Source organism: Accipiter gentilis, chromosome 4 (genome assembly GCF_929443795.1).
Source record: "Accipiter gentilis chromosome 4, bAccGen1.1, whole genome shotgun sequence".
In the NCBI taxonomy this organism is placed as follows: domain Eukaryota; kingdom Metazoa; phylum Chordata; class Aves; order Accipitriformes; family Accipitridae; genus Astur; species Astur gentilis.
The window spans coordinates 14,479,224-14,500,530 of NC_064883.1; the positions used below are offsets into that span (position 1 = coordinate 14,479,224).

The 21,307-nt window shown below is 41.9% G+C and overlaps 1 protein-coding gene across 1 annotated transcript in view; it reads right to left on the reverse strand.

Annotated features, from left to right (window-relative positions):
- Window positions 1-13,710, reverse strand: part of AHR (aryl hydrocarbon receptor) — a 65,429-nt gene extending 51,719 nt beyond the window's left edge. Inside the window, exons 1-2 of the mRNA XM_049798400.1 lie at window positions 13,154-13,710; window positions 5,234-5,421 (exon numbers count right to left, since the gene is read on the reverse strand). Of these exons, the coding sequence (XP_049654357.1) occupies window positions 5,234-5,421; window positions 13,154-13,209 (244 nt within the window). The 5' untranslated portion in view covers window positions 13,210-13,710. The remainder of the gene's footprint in view (window positions 1-5,233; window positions 5,422-13,153) is intronic.
- Between the last annotated feature and the right edge of the window lie 7,597 nt (window positions 13,711-21,307).

A 21,307-nucleotide genomic window follows, 5' to 3' on the forward strand; every position in this document is an offset into this window, starting at 1 on the left:
TCACGAATCGAATAACACTAGTCAAGCCCACCAGAAGCTGCTGGCAACAGTAAATTCCTATAATGCATCAAGACAAACACTTGAAAGCAGCAAGTGCAGCCTGACTCCACGACTCTACCCTTTAGCTTTTCCTGATGTGGGAGTCAGGTGTGTCTATGTATGCAGCAGGAGGAGCAGGGAAAGAGGGCAACACGAAAAGGAAGTGCCACTTTCAAAAAATATGAGGAAAGCTGCATTAGACAAACAAGGCAGGTAAATATAGTAACACTGAAATAAAAGCAAGTCAGGCCAGATCTGCTGTATTATCCTGGCCTTAACAGGTTGAGTTTTAATCAGTTGTTTTGTACTTCAAGGTTTCTGTTCCAGACCACCACCTAACACCTGGCAGAAAGACTATCTGTATCTGCTAGAATGCAGATATGTTGCAGCCTTTCTCAGTGTGACAGAATAAATACATTGTCTCCCACTTTGCCTGTCTTTCCCATCTGTTTATCTTATCTTCAGCTATACTGTCCAGAGCAGGAACCACATGCAGTCGGTTCTCTCCAATACACAGTATGATAGAGCAGCGGGCATCACAGGAAAAATATATTACATCAAAGAAAATATTTTATGTGGTGACAATGGGTGCATTGAAAATTTAAGCAATGTTATGCCAAGGAATGTGTGTTAATTCTATTACAAAGTAAAATTAGGCAATGCAAACTTACTGGAAAAAAATCTTAATTATTTTGTTATTGCTGTGCTTGCCAGAATCACTTGCATACAACATAAGAAACCAATTCTAAACTAATTTTGAGCAGAAACTTTCTTCTGTAATTGCAGAACACTGTCCAATAAGCAAGAGGGAAAAACACCCACATACTTTAAACCACAGGAATTCTTACTGAAATGGATGAAACGATAATTAATAAGCAACATGCTAATTTTTGTTTCTAATGTACCGATACACACACATAGCACAGCTACTTCATTTTAGATTCTGAAAGCCTCTCCTTAATTCTCAGTATACCCTTAAAAAGAAAAATCATGCCCCTAACATTAAAAATAGCGACCAATCATACAAACGCTACTTTTATCCCTTTAATCTAACCGCTTCACCAAAACTCCGAGAAGACTCATTATAAATGTTCTTCCTTACTGCAGTAAAGTACTTAAATGATTATCAATTCATCATATAAGGACCAAAGCTAGAGGCAAAAGGGCTTTTTCCTTTAGTGTGCATGGGGAACACAGGCTATGCCTAAATGATCGTCCAGTTGTGCTCCAGATACTGAACTCACACTAACCTGCACCCACACAAAGAACTGTTGTCCCGTATTCCACTTTATATTTTTCACCGCTGAATGCACACATGCATGGGCACTTAACATCAAAATGGAGTGAAATAATACCAGGACATCATATAAAGTCCTTCTTTAGTGACTGTCAGCAGCAGACACCTGCCTGATTTATCTTGGTCTCTTAAAAATAAAAAGCTTGCCTTAAGCCACTTTCAGAAAGTATCTTACAGACACAAAATAAATACTCCAGTGGTGATTTACGCTAACCTGCTTGACTTTGAGGACTGCTAATCCACTTCAGTACAGGCAGGTAGCACCACACAGCTGAGAAGCAGCACCACCTTAAATCACTTCTTAGCTTTGACTCACCGTGCAAGAACTTTGACTTTATAAAGAAACAGACTTGACGCACATTATTTTAAGCCACTACTGAAATTTCCTTCTTGACTACAAGGTCAAATTTGTACATATAAGAGTATGCCAGAGTGCTTCACATGGGGATACAGAAAGCCTTCTGACACTGTGTGGTCAGGTTAGTCTCAAGACCACAATAGAACTAGTGTATCTGAAGTGTAGTGATACAGAATGATCACTTAGCAGCACAATAACTTCACTAGCAAACTACAACAATCAAACGCAACTGCATAACAGAATAAAATCACCAACAGAAGAAAGAGGTTTTGAGGTTGTAGAAGAGGAAAAATTAAAAAAAAAAACACCAAACCAAAATACACCTATTTCCTACAACTTGAAATATGGTTAGTATGCACAAGTCTACCCTGTTTCAGTCGACACTGGAAAAACTCATCTGCCTTTAGCTCTGGAGACAATTCTGTACCATCTTACTGACTGGAGGCAGGGGAAGATGCTTTTTGGTTTGTTATTTTTTGTTTGTTTGTTTTTTAATATATACACTTAGCTTTTAACATAAGAACAAAAATCCTTGTCAACATCTAACTGAGGTACATCTATTCAAATTGATGTAACTTCTTGAGATGTCTTTCACAAAACAGTTCTTTCCCCCCACCCCCCAACTTCCACCTTCAGAAAACAGACATTCACTCTGGATTATTTAAACTTGGAAAAATGCAAGTGTTTTCTTTGAAAAAATATCTATTGTTACAGCAAAAACTTGGGTTTCCTTTCAAGCAAGATCATATGATTACGCGTTTATATTTTACTTTCCGCAGGAATTTACACACCCCCCATTTGCATCCTGTTATTCATTTAGCGTTTCCCTTTACTTCAGCATGCTGCGTTAATAAAGTGGACCTGTTGGCTCAGTCCAGGCACTCAAGGTGACAATCAGTACTCACTCTTTCATTTGTCAGATTTTTTCTATAGGGTTTTCCATGTATATTTAACTGCACAAAACATTCCTTCAAAAAAGCAGTTCTGTGAGAAGCAGTGCATAGGCAGATCATGAAACTCTAACCTAGGGGCTTTCAGGGTATTTTTGTTAATTCCATACTTCAAAGCACTAATTTCTCTTTTGGAGGCTAAGTTTCAATTGAAATAGAAACCATGTTATTTAAGTGCATTAAAATAGTATAGATCCTATTTTCAATACTGGATCTGTCATAGTCATAGATTGGTTACTCTTATCTTCACTTTAGTCATTGATGTTAGCCTTTAAACACCTTCAGATACATACTGATTACTAACATGATTTGTAGTCCTACAGTTCAAAGACCTAAAAAGAAGTAGCAAAAAGCCTTTTTCTGCTAAAAAAGGTTGACAGCTTCTACTGAAGCTATTCTACCTGAAGGTATAAATTAAATTTTTTTCATCTTGCACTGTTCAAAATGTCTTGCACAAGATAAGCAACATCAAATTATTTATCTTTTACCAGGCATTTTTATTTTATGGAGACTATAGGAAAAATATTCTGCTGTAATGCACCTACTATATGCACTTACTCGGTGCTTGAAAAGTCCTTTCCTACAAGGCAAATCAAAATTTTGCTACTTAATTCATTATAAAAAAATAAATAGCCTATATTCTACAGCTGTGGCCCACTATGGTAACATTAGCTGCCTATGTTCGTCTGATGTGGATACCATCCTAATACTATGCTGTTGAGTTGAAAGCACAGGTTGAGTTTGCTTCAGTTCTGGATCCACAGTAGTTAAATTGCAACCTGAAACGCAGATTTAACTTCTCTGCCACTAATGCACATCTAATTCATCACAAACAGGTGAAAGCTACCTTCATGTTCAAATTAGAAACAAGCAACTGATGTAAATTTTGGTGTGAAGTGATTCTGGCTGTCTTTACAGCTAAAGCCATGAATTTTTTTCCTGTACAGAAATCATAGCCTTAAACACCTTTATTCTAGGACTTTCAAGTGCAAATTGTCGGGGGGGAGGGGGCAGGGAACAAAAATCAAGCACTTCCATTGCATGAGAAATTGAAATTTACTATTATTACTCTGTCCCAAGTAAGGCAAATAAACTTGCAATCCTGTATTTGGTATTTGTTTCAGAATATATATAATTAAAAAAAAAAGTTTCATTGAGACTAGAATATCCTCTTCAACTCACCAAGAGAGCACAAACAGCCAAATCATTTGTTTTATGGCAGTCAACCTGAGATAACATCTCACAAAGACTTTGATGAAACTTATGTGCCAAGAGAACTCTTCCATTTCATGGGAGCAAATATTTTCATTTGAAAAAACACTGCTAGAAATATTTGACCAACTCTAGCCTTGAGTAGATTCCATGTCCTGAACAAGTACAGAAAACAAGACATTTGCATATATTCGTCAAGCAATAAAACACAGGATATAAGTTTATGAACATTACTAAACTGAAGCCACTAGACACAATAAATGAAAATAAATATGCAGTATTCCTGCAGGAAAAAGTGGAACTATCTTAGGCAGTTAGGTTCCTTCAGTCCTTTCATCCACGGTATGGAGTCACTATCAAGAGGCTGAAACACTAAATCTTAAACTGATGAGGACAGAGGTTATTTTAATGTCTAAAAAAGTAAAAAAAAAAATCAATTTAATATCAACTCCATTGCAAGCAAGATTCCTTAGCTACAGCTGATCAATATAATTCCATCTTCAGCATAATATTGTAAAACTTCACTGACTCATAAAAAAAAAAAGGACAATTATTTAAATACAAGCTCCCTGCTTTATTTCAGCAATGAAAAGGCCTAGGCTATTTCTGCCTTTGAAGAAACTGGCATGAAGCCAGCCATCGCACCTCACTCTACACACAACAGCTCAGGTAGTAAAGGAAAAGGGTAAGACTCCTTGGCCAGCTCCGAGATGGTGTAAGAGAACACGTGCTCCTGGCCCGATTACTACTCCAAGCACTGCTGTATTAGCCTTCCCAGGGCTGGGGTCAGTGACAACCTGCCCACACAACTGGAGAACCTTAGCTGTTGTCTTAATGCCTCATGCCCTGCATTAATCAGGGCATGAACACAGGAAAGACTTTGCCTCTATTTCTTTACAAGTCACCTTTCCAATAAACTATAGGAAGAGGCACTAGCAATTACTTTATATCAAAACGAAGTCATTTTTGAAGCATCATTAAGCAAAACATACAACTGATGGGAACTCATATGACATGTTTTCAACAGCAACAGTTTTATGAAGGCAATTTTCAGAGAGGAAAAAAAAGAAATCTCTTAAGTATCTTTGAAAGTCTAAGGAAAAGGACTGGAAGACTCATTAAGGGCAATATTACTTCCAAATGCAAAGCTTTGAAAGACTGGTGATTTAAGTGAAATGTAAGTAGTTACATTTGGTTTTCAAGAAACTGGAAAGCTTACTTTATAGAGTTTCATTGTATATACCCACGCAACTGGATGTTCCATTAAAATACAGCTAAATTTAACAGTTTTAAGTACTTAAACAGTTGAAATCAACATACAGTATATGAGCAGAATTTTAGCAGCAGTCCAAAACCAAATAAATTCCCAACCCTTACCATCAAAAAAACTTTTGGCTCTCAGGTAACTGACGCTAAGCCTAAGCACAGACAGCTTATCCAGTTTGGCGATAACATCTTGAGGGAAAGGCAGAAGGCTAGCCAAGCGGTCCAACTCCGCATTCAGGCGGTCCCTATGTCTCTTGGATGGATTGGACTTGACTCCTTCAGCTGGGGATGGCTTTACTCTGTGGCAAAAAAACAAACACAATATAAATGTAAGCTCCTTCCCAAAATGAAGGTAAATATTTGCCAGACAATGTTACAAATTGTCTTTTAAACTTTAACAAGCAAAATGTTTTTCACAAGTGACTTCTGTTTCCCACTGGAAAAAGAAATAATTAATCTAAGGTGGTTTAACCCCCCCCCCCCCCCCAACATACACACTGTTATAAGCAGTTAGAGCTACAATAGCTATTTGAACATATAACAAACATTTGAAACCTTTGAGATTCAGTGTTTTTATAAAAAGCTTCCTACACTTTCATTCAGTTGTCACTTGAATTCTTCCAAATATTCATATTACAAATAATTCAACAACTTTTAGTAATATTTGTGTACAAATACATTTGACAGTACACTTTTTCACTTCAATCACAATTTTTCACAGGTGTCCTTAATTTTTGTCAATGGTTGGAACAGGCTATTGTCAACTGAATACAACAGAAGTTTTAGTAACTTGCTAGACAACAAGGCATCCAAAACTGCACAAGAAAACAAGAGATACAGCTCAGTCAGCAGGTAAAAATCTTTGTGGTGAACACTACTGAGCTCATCCTTTAAAGTCACCTCTCAGCTGAAGGCATTTCTTTTGAGTACAGCATGATGAAGGCATGCCTTTGTACCTTACAAACTACAATTTAAAAAGCTTTCTGTTACGGATTACATAATGAAGTTTTCGTAAACTTGCTATTTTCCATTCATATGCACCCTGAGTTCCAATTCTAGATACTTGGATACTCACACCTTCCCACATATGCAGAAGCCTATTTAAACCTCAACAGGTTTAAACCCCTACTCATTTGAATTATAATTAGTCATGACAAGCCAATACTGAAACCAAATAATTTATCTGCACAAGCCATAGTAGATTTTATGATATTTATTAAACAGTTTTCTAATTGAAGAGTGATTCATTCTCACTTTTCCAGTATTGCAGTTCTACTTGAGATCTGCAGCAGTTACCAATTTGCGCTGCTCTTATAGGAACGTTGGTTCTGCAAGATCTATCACTTGCGAAAATACTAAGCATAAAGACTTTCAGCAGTTAATTTCTTCATTTAGTCTGCTTCCAAGTTCATCCTTATATCAATTTTACAATGAGAAACTGCAAAAGCTCCAACAGTTATTCTTGCCACTGCTCAAAGTAAACCACACTGAAAAATTATTTCAGCTTGTATTTCCAGTCAAATAAGTAGTGATCAAGTGGACATTCCTATTTTTAGCTTGTTTTTACTTTATGTTTCAATTCTACTTCTTGTTAGTTTAAATCCAAGCCCTTCTTTTTACAGGCATTGTTTATTCAAGCGTCACTTGTCAAAAGCTTGCACTTAAGTCTGGCTGCCTGTTGTTCCCTAGCACTACAGCTGCCGTTTTGCACACTAAAGGAGGCATGCTCCTTATGTGGAGCCTGGAAACTTGAAGATGCCATAATAGAAAATGTTGTTAACACACAGAAATACAATATATCAGCAGCAACTCCCCAGATGGATAAAGTTAAGCTTGCTGCAGGATAAAGATTGTCTAGGACACAGTTCTAGTAGACCTTTATCCTAAAAACACTGGAAGAGTGGAGAAAACAGATGAATCAAGAAATATGAAAATTCTTTCTCTTGGAAAAAATCACAGGTTCATCATCAACTGCAAGGAATGACAAACTAAATATTTGGTTAGATGTGTGCTTCGGTCACAAGCCCCGACTTTGAGACCTGCAGCTCACCACATCCTCAAGTGCATATTGAACTTAAAATAATTTAGTAAATCTCTCGTCACATTCTCTTATTCTGGCAGACTATTCACATGTACAAGCCATATGATTAACACAAATATAACCCTAACAAAATAAAGTTCAAAATCACCAAAATTACCAGTAACATTAAAAGTGACTTAATAAATATTTTTTATATATTTAACTGCCATAAATATAGAGACAGAATAATAAATTCTAAATTTCAGGCAGATAACAGCTGTGTAACAATCAGTGAACAGCTCACTACTATCAAATCAAACAGGTCTGCTTCTGAAAAGTGGAGGTCCCAATGGAAACTGTTCAAAATATGCAATCTTTTCCAAATAAATCAGCACTAAATACCAGACTTTTCTATTTTCACAACTGTCCTCAGCTTTGCTTAAAACTTCTGTAAGTAATTTGACAAGTTAGTTGAAACTATATGCAACTGTGCAGTTATGTCAAGTTGTTAGTTAGATCTAATTGTTTTTGTTTTACTTTCTAAGGATTTCTTTCTTACTTTTATCTAGTTCAAAGCATAAGGATTTTCTAAGTGTAGAATATGACACTTCTGAATATTAAGTTACTAGTATTTGCAGCATAAATCTTACCACGTTCTCTCCCGCTGAATCAAACATTGATTTTCCCTAATCATCCCCTTCATCACCCAACTAAAATCCATTATATAAAAATGGATCCTTCAGTGACGAAGGGAATAAGGGTAGAAATGCCGGGGGCATAAGTAGCAAGCTAAACCATTTTCCATCCACTTATGTAAACCCTTGATGCTAAAGACAGCCCCAGCTGCATTGCAGAAAATTATCTTCAAGGAAAATTACTTGCTATGTCAAGATTAAATCCATGCATGTGTTTTATTTAAAAGAAAAAGGAGTAAAGGAGGGAATGGATTTTAAGCTGATCTTTCAGTTCTTGATCTTTTACCTTTCACAGGAAATTTGAATTCCCTAATCAAAGGCCAGAGGTCCCTGTATGCTCAGTGCCTCCGAACTGAGCTAAAATCCTTATCCAATAGCTGCAAGACAAGCAAGCACTCTTAATTCTTGTTTTAACAATTCTAAAGGATTAGCTGACTACTATTTTCACAGGTCTGCTACAGGCTATTTAATCAGAAGTTTTCATTACACATGCTTACCATGTGTGCATTCACAGACATTACCAACACAAAATTATTAAAAAGAAGGTGCACAAGTACCTGAGTCTTAATTATTATCAAAAGGCCAAAATAAGTTTCAATATTTACATGCTAATTTGTATTTTTTAAAGAGAAATGGAAGCAGCTCTTTGTGAAAATTAAAAAAAAGCACAAATTTATTTTGTTCAAAATATGACAACAAAAACTTTGAAAAAAAGAAAAAAAACCAGCAACCAAGCACTGAAAAGCATGATACCTTATTAGCAAGACTGAAGTGTGAAATAAAGTCAGGAGATAAAAGAATGTGCAAGAAGAGCATTAAAGATACAGCAACATGCCAAAAAACCTAATTCTGTTAAAAAAACTAATTAGAAGTTCATCAGAACTCTTTTATTGCTTAGAAAAAAAAGGACATGAAGAAGAGCATACATTTCACCTAGCTAATGGATTTAATCTTTCCAACTACATATATTTTTCATCTCATATTTAACAGTACATGCAATAACATGTTATTCTCATGTATTTTATTTAAGTCAATGTAGGTCAGATATATGAAGTGCCAAAATTACCACTAAGCAAGTATTACAATAGGTGACATGCTCCAAAATTCTCTATTTACTTTAGCAACTGGAAAATACTTCTAGGCATTTACTCTTACTTCCCACACCGAATTTACAGTTACTGAAAATTCAGCTGACAATTCCTTTGGAAGCAACAGATATGACACAGACTATCGACCTCTTTGGTCAAAAGTTGTTGTCAACCTATCTTGAAAGGGCAAGAGACCCTTTCCAGTGGCTCCTTTAGCAGGCAGTGAAATCAGCAAAGATTTAGGCCACTGAAGGGATAAAGTTGTTTTTACTAAAAAACTCTCAATCAGCAGCATGGTACTCGTCTGATGCTAGGCAACTGTTTGTCCTCCAGTAGTAATCAGAGTTTTAGTTTGCTCAGGTTGTTTTGGTGTATGAAGGACTCCACCAGAGCGATAGAGACAGCCAGAATACCAACCAAGAATGAAAGTTCCACACTCAGTTTTAACATATTTCATAACTGTTTAAGATGACAAACCAAGGCTATTTGGAAAGAGAAAAAAAAAAAAAAAAGGTATGTTCCTATCCACCAACCATGTTACCAACATTTGTCTATCACCATTTGCTGCAGATTCTCTTTCTAAAAAGTATACTTCTGCAAGAAGCATTGACCAAAACCCAACCAACCCCAAAACTTACAGGTACCCCAAGACTGCCAAGGTTAGCATTTATGTATAAGAAGTTTATTCTACGTATGATAACAGCTTTATTGCCTCCATTTCAAATAAGGGGTGCAAACTGCTGTTTGTAGCAGACACTGCTTTACACAAAGGAATCTTCTAATGATTATTTTTCTTTTCTGATGAACTTTCATTTTGAAAGCTTGTTCTGGCACTTCTTGTTTGTCTTGAAAGAATACACAAGTAGTTTCCTTTTTTAAATTAAAATATCTTTGCACTGCTTTCTGAAATTACTATGTCCACTCATAATTAAGGATCAACCAGTCAAACATTTTTCTCTGGAGCACTTAATATCACAAATACATTTAAGCTAACACAGAAAAAAGACCATATCATAACTTCTTATTTAGTCTGCTAAAGAAAGATGCCATTATGCTTTTTGCGCCTGCATAGTATGAAACATTTAGACCTCCTCGCCCCATTCCTTGTCTATTACATTTATCCAGTTATATAAAACAATTACTATTGAAACATTGAAAAAAAGAAAAACAAGGCAAATCAGAGCTCCTAGGCAGAAAAATATAAAAACTACAGGGTGGAGCTACATTTATATAATATCGTTCACCTAGCATTAGAATCTATCTATAGTAAACCCCACTTCCATAAAATCTGCATTTTATCCTTCCTACTACAATATTAGTATATCAATTCAGCAGTTCAGTTGATAATCACTAGAGAAAAGGAATTCAAGACTTAGAAAAACAAAAAGCAGAAGCCACCCATTGCTCCCCAAGCTTCAGTGGGGAGTAAAACACCCCACAGACCTGCTGCCACCAGGGGGACCTGCAGTGTACAAACATTAAATGGGGAGGAAATTTAAAGACTCCAAGGTTTTAAGAAAGTGATTTCTGGAGCATATTACATGCTATTGTAGTGCACATGGTTTAGCGGGCTTTTTTTTTTTTTTTTTCCCCCTCCAGATGACAAGATAACAAGATGAATTGCAGGAACAGTTGCCTATTAAGTTCCCCCATGATTGCTTTTCTTTTTCAGCTGTGATACTGGAATTCCCTACTGAATCAAAAAAGCACATTTCAACACTCGGCACTGTCAGGCAATAGCCCGAGATTCCCTCTCAAGTTCAGTTCTTTACATGGCACATAATAAAAATGGGGAGTTGCAGGGGGAAGTTTCATAAACTGGTTTTGAGTTACCACCATGGCTTTATGATTTATTTGCACCTGAAGCAAGAAGTATTTCTTCTACTTAATTTTTTTCCATGGTAACTATGGCATTATATAAATAGCTTCTTCCATTTCTATAAATTAGCTGCCTATTGCCACAGGTTACCAATTACCATGCTCCATTCAGAGTTACATATGTGGCAAATAAAATATTAGAACTATCTACAGAAACTATCTCTTCTATAAAAGATACTAGTCCCAACAATGTATCACTTTTTTTTTTTTTTTTTTTTTTTCTAGAGCTGTGAATTCTACTGGAGGGAGGAAATACAACTTCAAACAGATTAAAATCACAGTAGTGTCAAACCATTATTAACCAGCAGCAAGTACATCTTCACTCCCTCCCCCAATCAGTTACAAAAGCTTATTGCCTCTCTCACTTTTTTTGGCCTAAAGGTATGGTCTGTAATTAGTTATGTGAGAAATCGGAGCCCTCTGACCCACTAGCAGTGTTCTGTAAGATTGGTCTAACAGAAGAAGCAACCAAAGATCATAGCCATTTTGAGGAGAAAAGAAACACATAAGCATTACATGCAATATAAATTTGTCTTGCATAAAAATAATTTCTAGTAACCCAAGCAGGGTGGGTTTATAATCAGCCTCCACTGCAATTTATGGCTAAGCAAGCTATTTTAATATGAATACTTTTATTTTAAGAAGAAACACTTACTCTCCCTTTAGTCCTAAAGGGCAAAGTCTTTCAATAGGTAAATGGTTCCCATTAGTAATAAAAAAAAGGCTTCAAGTTCAACTAATCAGAGAAGCTCAGCCAACTTATGTAAAGAGGAGGTAGATGGAGAAGGATTCCTTGCGTAGATACTCCAGTCATGTAAAAAGGACGGTTTCACATCCTCTAACCAAGGCTAACCAGAATTTAATATTAAGGCAGACATTACGCAATCTTACCAGCAAGGCTGAACACCTCACCCTTTCACAGAACTTAAGAATTATTTGCCTTTAGCTACTAATAGTCTACAAATACCGCCAATACATTTTTATTTCTTCATGAAAAAACACACATTTAATTCTTAAAATCCAGATCTACAGCATGAATTTAATTAGGTACCTCTACATTTTTATTTGGACATGAATGGTAAAAAAAGCAAATACTGCTATTTTCGTAATGAACACATCTTCTAGCAAGGGAATTCTTAATTTTAAAAAAATAGCATTTTTAGACTTTAAATTGTAGGGTGAAAACCCAGCTAGAATGTACATGCATTCATTCTAACAACTCCAACCATAAAGAAGCAAGCACTTAAGCTAATTCCCTTCCCCCCAAGACAGTTGTCTGCTATAAATCTAAAAACATATAATTCACAACAGAATTTCATTAAATATTTGTCATTCTCTCCTTTAATGCTTTTGTAGTCTCGGCAGTTACTTTATATCTACAGAAGTACCTCGCAGAAATATATGGGGATTTTTTGAGCTTTGCTTATTTTTCTTGCAACTCGGCAGTTTAGCTTTGCTACTTTTTATGACCTATAGATTCTTGACTTTCAGCTGAAACTGCAAGTTAAGCATCTCCTCCAGCATGAAAAATCACTCTCATGAGACCAGCCTTTTAGTGGAGCATGCAAAGCCTAGGACTCGAACCTACAGCAGGTGCATAATATGAAATTGCTCAGGTACTAAGCTGTTCCCAGAGTTTTAAGAAGATAAATTAATAAACAAAAAGCCACTATACGGCCAGACTTTTTTTTTTTTTTTCTCCTTTCTTTCTTTTTGCCTCTTTCGACCCGTCTGCAGCACTTGGGTCTGTTTGGAGCTGAACAAATAAAAACATCTAATGTAACACCGGAGGGTTAAAGCCGGTTCAGCCCTCCCAGATAGACTAAAAATAGCCCTAAACGGCGGGAATCGGCCGAGGCTTTCCCGGCTCCGACCCCGCGCTCCCGGCAGAGACACCTGAGCGCGCCGGCAGCCGCGCAGCGGAGCGGAGCGGTGCGGAGCGCGGCAGCCATGGCGCCGGGGCTCGCCCGGGACGGCGAGGCACCCACCCGCGGGACCCTCTCCGGTGGGGCGAGCACAGCCTCCGCTCGGGAGCCGCCAGTCACCTCAGATGCCTCCCAATCTAGGTCAGCTGGCTGCGCCGCGCTGCGCTTCCACCGCCTCGATCCTCCGCGGCCCGACACCCTTCCCCCCCCCCCCCCCCCCCCGCAAAAAAAAAAAAGCTAAAACCAATAAATATCCTGCCAGCACCCCTAGGCACCCCCTCTCCCGGGCGCCCCTGCACCGCACCGCGCCACCGGCCGCCCCCGCCGGGCCTCCACGGCGCGGTGCGCGGCAGGACGGCGAGCCGCCGGGAAGCCGGTCTCTCCCTCCCTGCCTCTCTCCCCTCCCGCCCCGCGGGGCCGCTTACATTTTCTGCACAGGTTTCCGCCGCTTCCGACTGGCGTAGGTGACATTGGGGTTCATCCTGCCGCGGGTCCAGCGCCCCGCGCCGCAGGCTCCACCGGCCGGGGGCCGCCGCCCTCCTGCCCGCCTCGCCCCGGCTGTCGGGAGGGGGAGAGCCCCAACCGGCGCCGCAACCCTCGCCTCGCCTCGCCTGGCTTCGCTTCGCCCGCGGGCCCCGGCCCTGCTGCCCGCGGCCGACCCGGAGCGCGCTCGGTCGCTCGCAGCGGCGGTGGCGCCTTCCCCGGCCGGGCGAGGACGGGAGGCGGAGGCGCTACGGGGCGGGGATCCCAGGTGATCGGCGGCGGCTACACCCACTCGCCGCCCCCGGAGGGCACAGGTGTGGGGGCGGCCGGGGCTTTCCAGCGCCGCTCACCCCGCGTCTCCCCGCCGAGGCGACGCCGTCTCCCGGCCGGGTCCCTCTGCGGCGGCGGGAGGGTGCGCGGCGGCCTCTGCACCCCGGCGCGGCCGCCGTCTGCTGGCCGAGCGCCTGTCAGTGTGCGCGGCGCCGGGCCCCGCCGCCCCGCCCCGCCCGGCCCGGCCCCGCTCCCGCTCCTCCCGCCGCCGCCGCCGCGCTTCCCCCGGCCGGGTCCCGCCCCGCCCGGCTGACAGCCGCCGCCGCCGCCGCCGCCGCCCCCTCGCCGGGGAGGCCCCTCGCGGCGGCGGGGCGGAGGGAGGAGGGGGCGGCCGTGCCGCCATGTTGGGAAGGTCAGGCGAGGAGAGGAGAGAGGGAGGACCGGCGCGGCGGCGGAGGGGGCGCCCGCCCGGGGGGACCGCGACGGAAGGGCGCGGGGACGGGGTCGGAGAGGGAGGACCCCCCAAGCCTGTGGCGGCCGGGGAGGCGTGCGCGGGGTGCCTCCGCGGCAAATGAGAAGGGAGGCCAGCTCCAGTAACGCAAAATTACCGAGGGGGTGGGGGGGAAATGGCAGCGTTCACTTTCGAAAGACAGACGACACTACCTCAGTGGCACGGTGAGGCCTGTGTCTGTCACCTCCCGCCCCGCAGGCCTGCCGCCTCCCCCGGGCTGAAACCGTCACGGCCGCAGATCGCCTAGCAGAGAAACCAGAAACAGTACGCGGCCGCCCAAAAGAGGGGTGGGGGGAGCCCTGGGTGGGAGTACCCGCGGGGGGCGAGAAGGGGGAAGGCACCGGGCTCCACCGAGGACAGGGACAGCGGGACACCTGGGGAAAGTAAGGAAGTCGCTGGGGGCAAGGTTGCCACTCGCTAAGCACCGGGAGGACCGACGGGGCTTACTGGACGAGGACGTGGTTCGTACCGCATTAGGGGATACATCCCCGAGGTGTTACACCGACATTTTAAGCTAAACACTTATTTTAAAGGAGAGGAGCAGCATCGCAAAAAGTAAGAGGTGCTGCCAAATAAAACCATCCAAGAAGAGCCCCGGTGCCGTGCCGACCCGCCGCCGCGTCTGCCGCGCGTTTTCTTCCCCCGTTTCCTTTCGCAGCAGCAGCAGCAGCAGCAGCAGCAGCAGCAGAGCTCTTCCCCCGGAATAACCGCAATAAATTTTGTCTCGACGCTACACTTGGGAGCCTGGGAGTCGCCCTGTGTAAACACAAGTTGTACGCGGTCACGGCCGACACGAGAGCCGGGGACAGCTCCCCTCCCTCCCCCGCCGAGGCACCCGCGTCCCGCGGGGCACGGCCGAGCCGGGCCGCCGGAGCGCGACCGCAGCTGCGGGCTCAGTCCCGGTCCCGCCGTTCGGTGCCCGGCCGCCGGGAGGCTGCGGCAGTGTCCGTGGTGCTGGCGTCTGTCTGCCCGGCCGCGGGGGCCGGCCGGGCTGTCAGCACTGCACCAGCGGCCGGGAGCTCGCACCTCCCTCCCCTCGCTGGGTACAGAAGCCCCGCTCGAGCGAGCGTTTCTGCTCCGCTCCGCCCTGCTGACGGAGGTGACTAGCGGCGGCCCAGGTATTACCCCACGGCCGAGACCCGGGGTTGTGCAAAGCTCGGCCCCAGCCAACCGGCGGGCTGAGAGCGGCGCCCGCCCCGCAGCACTGCGGCCGGGGCCGGGGCCGGGGCCGGGGCAGCGCTCCGGGGCAGGGGCAGCGCTCCTCCGGCGCCGGCAGCCGCCGCCTCCCGCGGGACGGCGAGTCCGCGCCCGGGCCTCCTCCTCCGCCGGCGCTCGCAGCTGGGATTAGGCAGCATAACGCGGGCTTCTTTACCAGCTTAATTGCACGGGTGTAATTGCCTGGGAAGCCATCCCAGATGCGAAGTACGCCGAGGCCACAATATGCAGGTAAAATTAATTTGACTAAACCTTAACCATGCTAGTGTGCTTGTTAGTACGCCAGGAGTTGATTGAATGGTGCTTCGAAAAACAGGTCTTCAGCAAACAACATTTTTGGAAAAACATAGTAAAAGAGCCATACGCCTTACGAGGTCAGTGCCTTGCGGGCACGTTCCTGCCACATTCCTGGCCAAACACCTGTGTGGAGGATGTCAACTATTCGCTAGCTTCTGTCTCTCCTCAGTCCCTTTACTCTTCGCTCATCTTCCCTCTTCACAAGATCCTACCACCATCCTGGAAAAAAAGGTAGTCAATACTGTACACCACGTCTTCCTTCTCTCTTCCAGCCCCTTTCTTCTTTCAGTTTTAGGGCTGGAACTGGAAATGAATGTATTTTCTTCACTCCAAACCCATTCATCTTTTTTCTCCAGCCTAAACTTCCCAGTCCCTTTCAGTACTCTTTTCACCCCTAGCCTCTCGCTGCTCACTGATTTCTTCCTCTGTCAACACAAGTGTGCTGTGATCACTCCATACACAACACAAATTGCTGCTCTGCTTTCATTCTTTTCTTCAGCTACATTATCTTAGTGTTGAAAGCTTACAGGCATTGTTTAAGGCTCCTCTTCTTCTAATTTTTAATTTAATTGTTTCCAGTCTGTCTTTTTTCTTCCTCACTGAGATTGAACAAAGTCTCTAGCAACTTCTCATTCTTCACTGGGCCTCAAGATCTCAACTGTTTCTTGACCTTTTGTGCTACCCAGATACTGTCAGAGACACCCATACTTATGCTGTCTCATCTGCCAGCTCCAAACCTACTGGGAGCTACATGAAGAAGGAAGTAGGCTTTAGCCTTCCATGGTGACTTCATCTCCCAGTTCCCTTCTGGGGCCATGGGAACTTGCATGGCACCGGTGAGGTATTGTAGTTACTCTTCAACTCCCTAATTTGGAAATAGAGAGTAAGGAAAATTCATGCTTCTAGGCAGAAACCACATCTTGTAATCCACTGATCGCTGTTGCAAATCCACTCCTATGGGTCAGCCAGCTATTTAATAACAAATATAGGATTTCAGATGTTCAGCACACAGAGAATCACAGAATTAATGGAGAACTTCCTCGTGTGTCACTGGGGCCTTTTAGACACAGTTACCTAAAAATGTCTATATCACATTATCCGCAGCTTCTGCAAATCTGTCCTCACCTGATGTTCCTCCTGTCTCTTTGCCCAATCTATTGTCTCAGTTTTGGGGTTTTTTTCTATTTGATAATTTGGGTAGAGTAGAGATCTTGCCTCATATTCAGTGTAAAACAAGCAAAAAATATACAACCATGATTCAGCAATCTTAGAGTCTTCTTTACAGCTTAAATTTTTTGTTGGGCTTTTCTTCTTTTTATTCTTTTTTAAAGTAATGTTTTGTCAGGTTTAACAACATGTTTGGTCTTGCAAAAGATGGCTGTGGCTGATGTCATGTGGACAATTAAAAGGTTTTAACTCCTATGCAGATCACTTTCATGTGTATTGTACAGCTCTAACTAGTCTCTTCTCATTTTATCTCTAGGCTACTACCCAGGTGGCTTACTAGGTCTAAAGATCACATCTTCCCTCAATAAATTCTCTCAAACCATTAGAGATCACTTTTCTCCTCATTGCTCAAATCCAACACTTTTGCCTTTATAGTCATGAATCGTGATGCCATCCAATGATGAGATTTTTAAGAAAAATGTGTTTGTGCATCTAGTGAACCATGCCTTTCCCTAGCCCTGGCATATATGAGGTGCTATGTTAATGAGCACATTCTTCTGTATCCAGTGTGCTTTGTGGCTATCATCTTCTGAAGCTTCTAGAGCTCTCACTTGTCAGCAGTCACATCTGCCGCCCTAACTCCAAAATGAGCGATATTCTTTTGCTCCACGCACCTGTTCTGCCCTGTTTCTGCTGCTTCTGCCCTGCACAGTCCCCTCCTCAGCTCTGATTCCTGGCCCCTCACTCATTTCACAAGGTGGGAGCTGTTTGGAAGGAGGGTCTTTTAATAAACAGACAGAAATTCCCGAGTGGGCTGGAGTTTCACAGGATCACCACGAGACCAACAAAAGTCTTGTCATTTGGGAGGAATTTGTAAGAATTATAAGCTTGTTATCTTAGGGTCGTCTCTGACTCATTTCTTTAGCCTTTATCCTACTCTTTCTGTCCATGGCCAAAATTTTACTTCCCTGAGCTTAATTCTGTGTGCTGACTTGTTCTAGCCATTTCCAGTGCAAATAACACAGAAGAAATCTGCTTTGGTTATCTGTGATTTCTTTTCTGCCTCTCTGGAGATGAGAAGAGGAGGAAAGAGGATTGTGATTTAAAATTGTGATTTATGCAGGTCAGATTTGGGGGATATACAGTACTACCGCTGATTTAGGTGTTATTTTCCATGCTCCTTTGCTCTGCTAAGAAAGAATATCCATGGTAACTCAGATGACTCTCTTCGTACCCATTTCAGGGAACTAATAATCTAGGGAAGTTGAATTAGAGTCAGTGAATAGCCTGTATACTGACTCTTTAGTGACTGGGAAGGTCACACAAACATTTTACTGTGAGGAACCAGGAATACTGAGGGAAATTCTGCCCCGCTTTTTAAAACTTAAACAGAAATAATTATATCTAGAAAAAAGAAACTCGGTAATGGGACTAATAGTACATTGCTTTATGACAACTATTCTTACAGAAGCCTCATTTGCAGGTACTGGTTGAAAGGTATACAGTTTTAATGAGCATTAGATTGATAAGAAACTTTCCCCCCCCCTGCTATTTGTATTTTTGTAAACATAGGACAGAACCAGCACATTCTCTTTCTCTTCTCCCAGCCCTACATGTGGCTCCCCACTCCTACTACCCTTGCAGGTGCTTCTGCTATGCCAGTGTTTAAAATTATACCCAGTTTCCTATTGAATATTTAACCTGGGAAGCATTTCCAGAAGTTGAAGAGCCATATAAAGGATGAAAAATATGGAACATAATTAATATTTGGGCAAGTAGACTATGATCCTTACTTAATGTTTAGTGCTGAAAGGTCTTTGTTAGTAATGGTATTTTAATTATTTTAAATTCATTGAATTGCACTAATCCAATGAAAACTGTAGTCTTAATTGTTCCAACAGGGGCCAGAGAAAAATCCCAAGTAGACAAAAAACCCATTTAGAGACAGGGTTCAAGATTTTTCCACTTTGAGAAAATTTGAGAAATTAATCATCATCATCTGTGAGACAGGATCATGATTCTGCTCAGATCCTATGATATGTAAAATGAAAACCATGTTTCACCTGTAAGCACAGGAATAAAGGAACAATTTCATTATAGAGTAAGTATGGAAATCAGCACATTGCTTACTATTCTCAGGTTTCTCTCCTATATGGAAATGAGCAGAAGAGAACAAGTTTACACAGAAACCACCCCTCAGTTCAAGAGAACTCTCTTTTTTTAATCTAAACCAAAAAAGTTCTGAAGAGCTATACAGATATAGCAAACAATTTAAATTAACCTTGCCTGCCTAAAACATTCAGCAACCCTTTTCTGCCCCCACACATTAAAAGTAAATTTTATTATATAGCTAAAGTAATCTTACATTATCATTCCCAATGAGCTTCATGCTTTTGTCCTGAAAAGTAAAGAGCCCCTTATTATTTTAATCCAATGTAATCCACTCTCAATCAAGTACTGAGAGCTATAAAGTAATCAGTGATAACAAGTCATCCCTTCCTGAGGGCAAGTCAGGAGGACCTGGTAGAGCTTCTTAACCAAGACACCAGCAGTTAGACACCTGTATGACCAATTGCCACTCCTTCCTTCTCCCCTCCTTCCTTGCTGAAGGGGTAAATTTATGTTTGTTACCTGAATATACAAGGAGTTATGTCTGCAACTACACATCCATTTAAAGAAAAATACTGTTTCTGCATATATTGTACGACATTTGTGACAGTCAAACTACCAGGATCAACAGATACCTTCTGTTCCCAGGATCCCTCCCTGCCACCGAGGCTCACCGGCACACAACGAATCAGATCTACGCTATTATATTTGCTTAGTTTCCAAACTAAGGTGGCTGCATGCAAACTGCAAATGGCCACCCACCTGTGCTAACCTCTCAACTGCCCCTGGAAATAAAGCGGGAACATGCCAAAAGTGTGTAAAGGATGATTCTAACCATTTAAAACTACCACTGATTGAGTTTTAATGTCCAGGAAGTTCCACGGCACACATTAAATTTACTAGTACAGATATAACCTTAGAGGATATTTCCAATGCTTTTGGCCATAAATGTTACAAACAGCCTACAGTTATTAGTATGCAGAAGCAGGAAAGTTTTGGTCACAACAGTAAATCACCATGACAATCAGCAAATGTGGGCAGCATATGATCCAACTGCACCAACATATGATCTTGCTGCATCAAGACCTTCTGTGCTGTTATACACAGAACAAATACATAAAGAGCAGATCTGCTTTAAAAACATTACTGAACTATACTTATTAACAGGGCTTTGTTGCTAAATTGGCTTATAATATTAACAAAACCTGTGGTTTGAGAGGGCCTGAAACAAGCTTACAATTATGATGGCTAACTCAGTAGGCCGCAAGTTCTCTTTCTGCTCTCATTAAGAGGAAAGGGTATACACACAGTAAGACTAATGAGTAAAAAAAATGATCTAAATTAGAAGTGACAATGCAGTTGCCATGCCAGAGTTTGATTTCTGTGCCAACAAACCTGAGCTAATTTTAATAGATATAGCTAGTTGTCATGAATTTTAATTTAGCCTTATAAAACCTTTCCATGACTAAGACAAGCTAAAGGTATTGTATTAATGGCAATTGTTTTCTTTCTCTTTTTAATGGGACTTCCTATCAAATCTAGTAGGTATACATAGAGAAGAACATGAAAAAATAACAAATAGATACACAGATGTCTGAATGCCAAAGGCCAAGGCTAAAACCAATATGAAATCTGTATAATTACACAGAGAGTTTCCAAGAACATAACATGTAATTAATAATAAACAGGAACAAACAAACAAACAAGAACGACCAAACACAGTGATTTTAATACCTACTCAAGAAATAGCCTGCTCGAGAACAAAAATGTGGTATGTGTTAGTTTCACTCAAACTATTTTCATTGACATGATACAAAATGCAGTTGTTCATTGAATCCATAGTTCTCAAAGGCATAGTGAGCTGTACCTGTGTCACGCCTGATGGCTAATTTCCCTACCCATCATTTACAACCTTCTGTCACAAGGAGACTACAGCCTCCCAGGGTAACCTGTCCAGGGCTTACTCCTAGAGAGTGTTTCTCAATGAGCAACTGTCACTTTTTTATAGGTTTTGTAACTTAGACCAGTAACATCTTTTCCCAAACAGAGTGACTGCAACTTGCCGTCATCTCAACAGTAAATTTTCTTTGGATCATTTGTGACTGAGACACCTGAGGAAGTGAAGAGAGGAGAGAGGACATTGAGTGTGTTAGGGCAGGAAAGTACCACATTACTTAGAGCAAACAGTAACACTGGAGAAAGGGTAACAGAAGCAGGTATCTTTGCTATTGGAAACGCTTGAACACTTTTATTCTACAAACAGCAGTCACGGCATATTATTTCTTCTCAGCATTACAGGAGAACATGCATGTACTGAAAACTGCCCACAAACCATTTGATATATTGTTTGCTTTATCCTTTTGGGTTTTTTCCACATTTACCCTGTTAAGTGTCCTAACCAGACTGTGTTTACATGTATCCCTAAGCAAGCCACAACTGTTGCTAGCTACGTATCATCTTTATAGTCCCATTATCTCCAGTTCTCTGAATTCAGGCTGGCCCACAGAGTAACGTGTAGTATTTAACA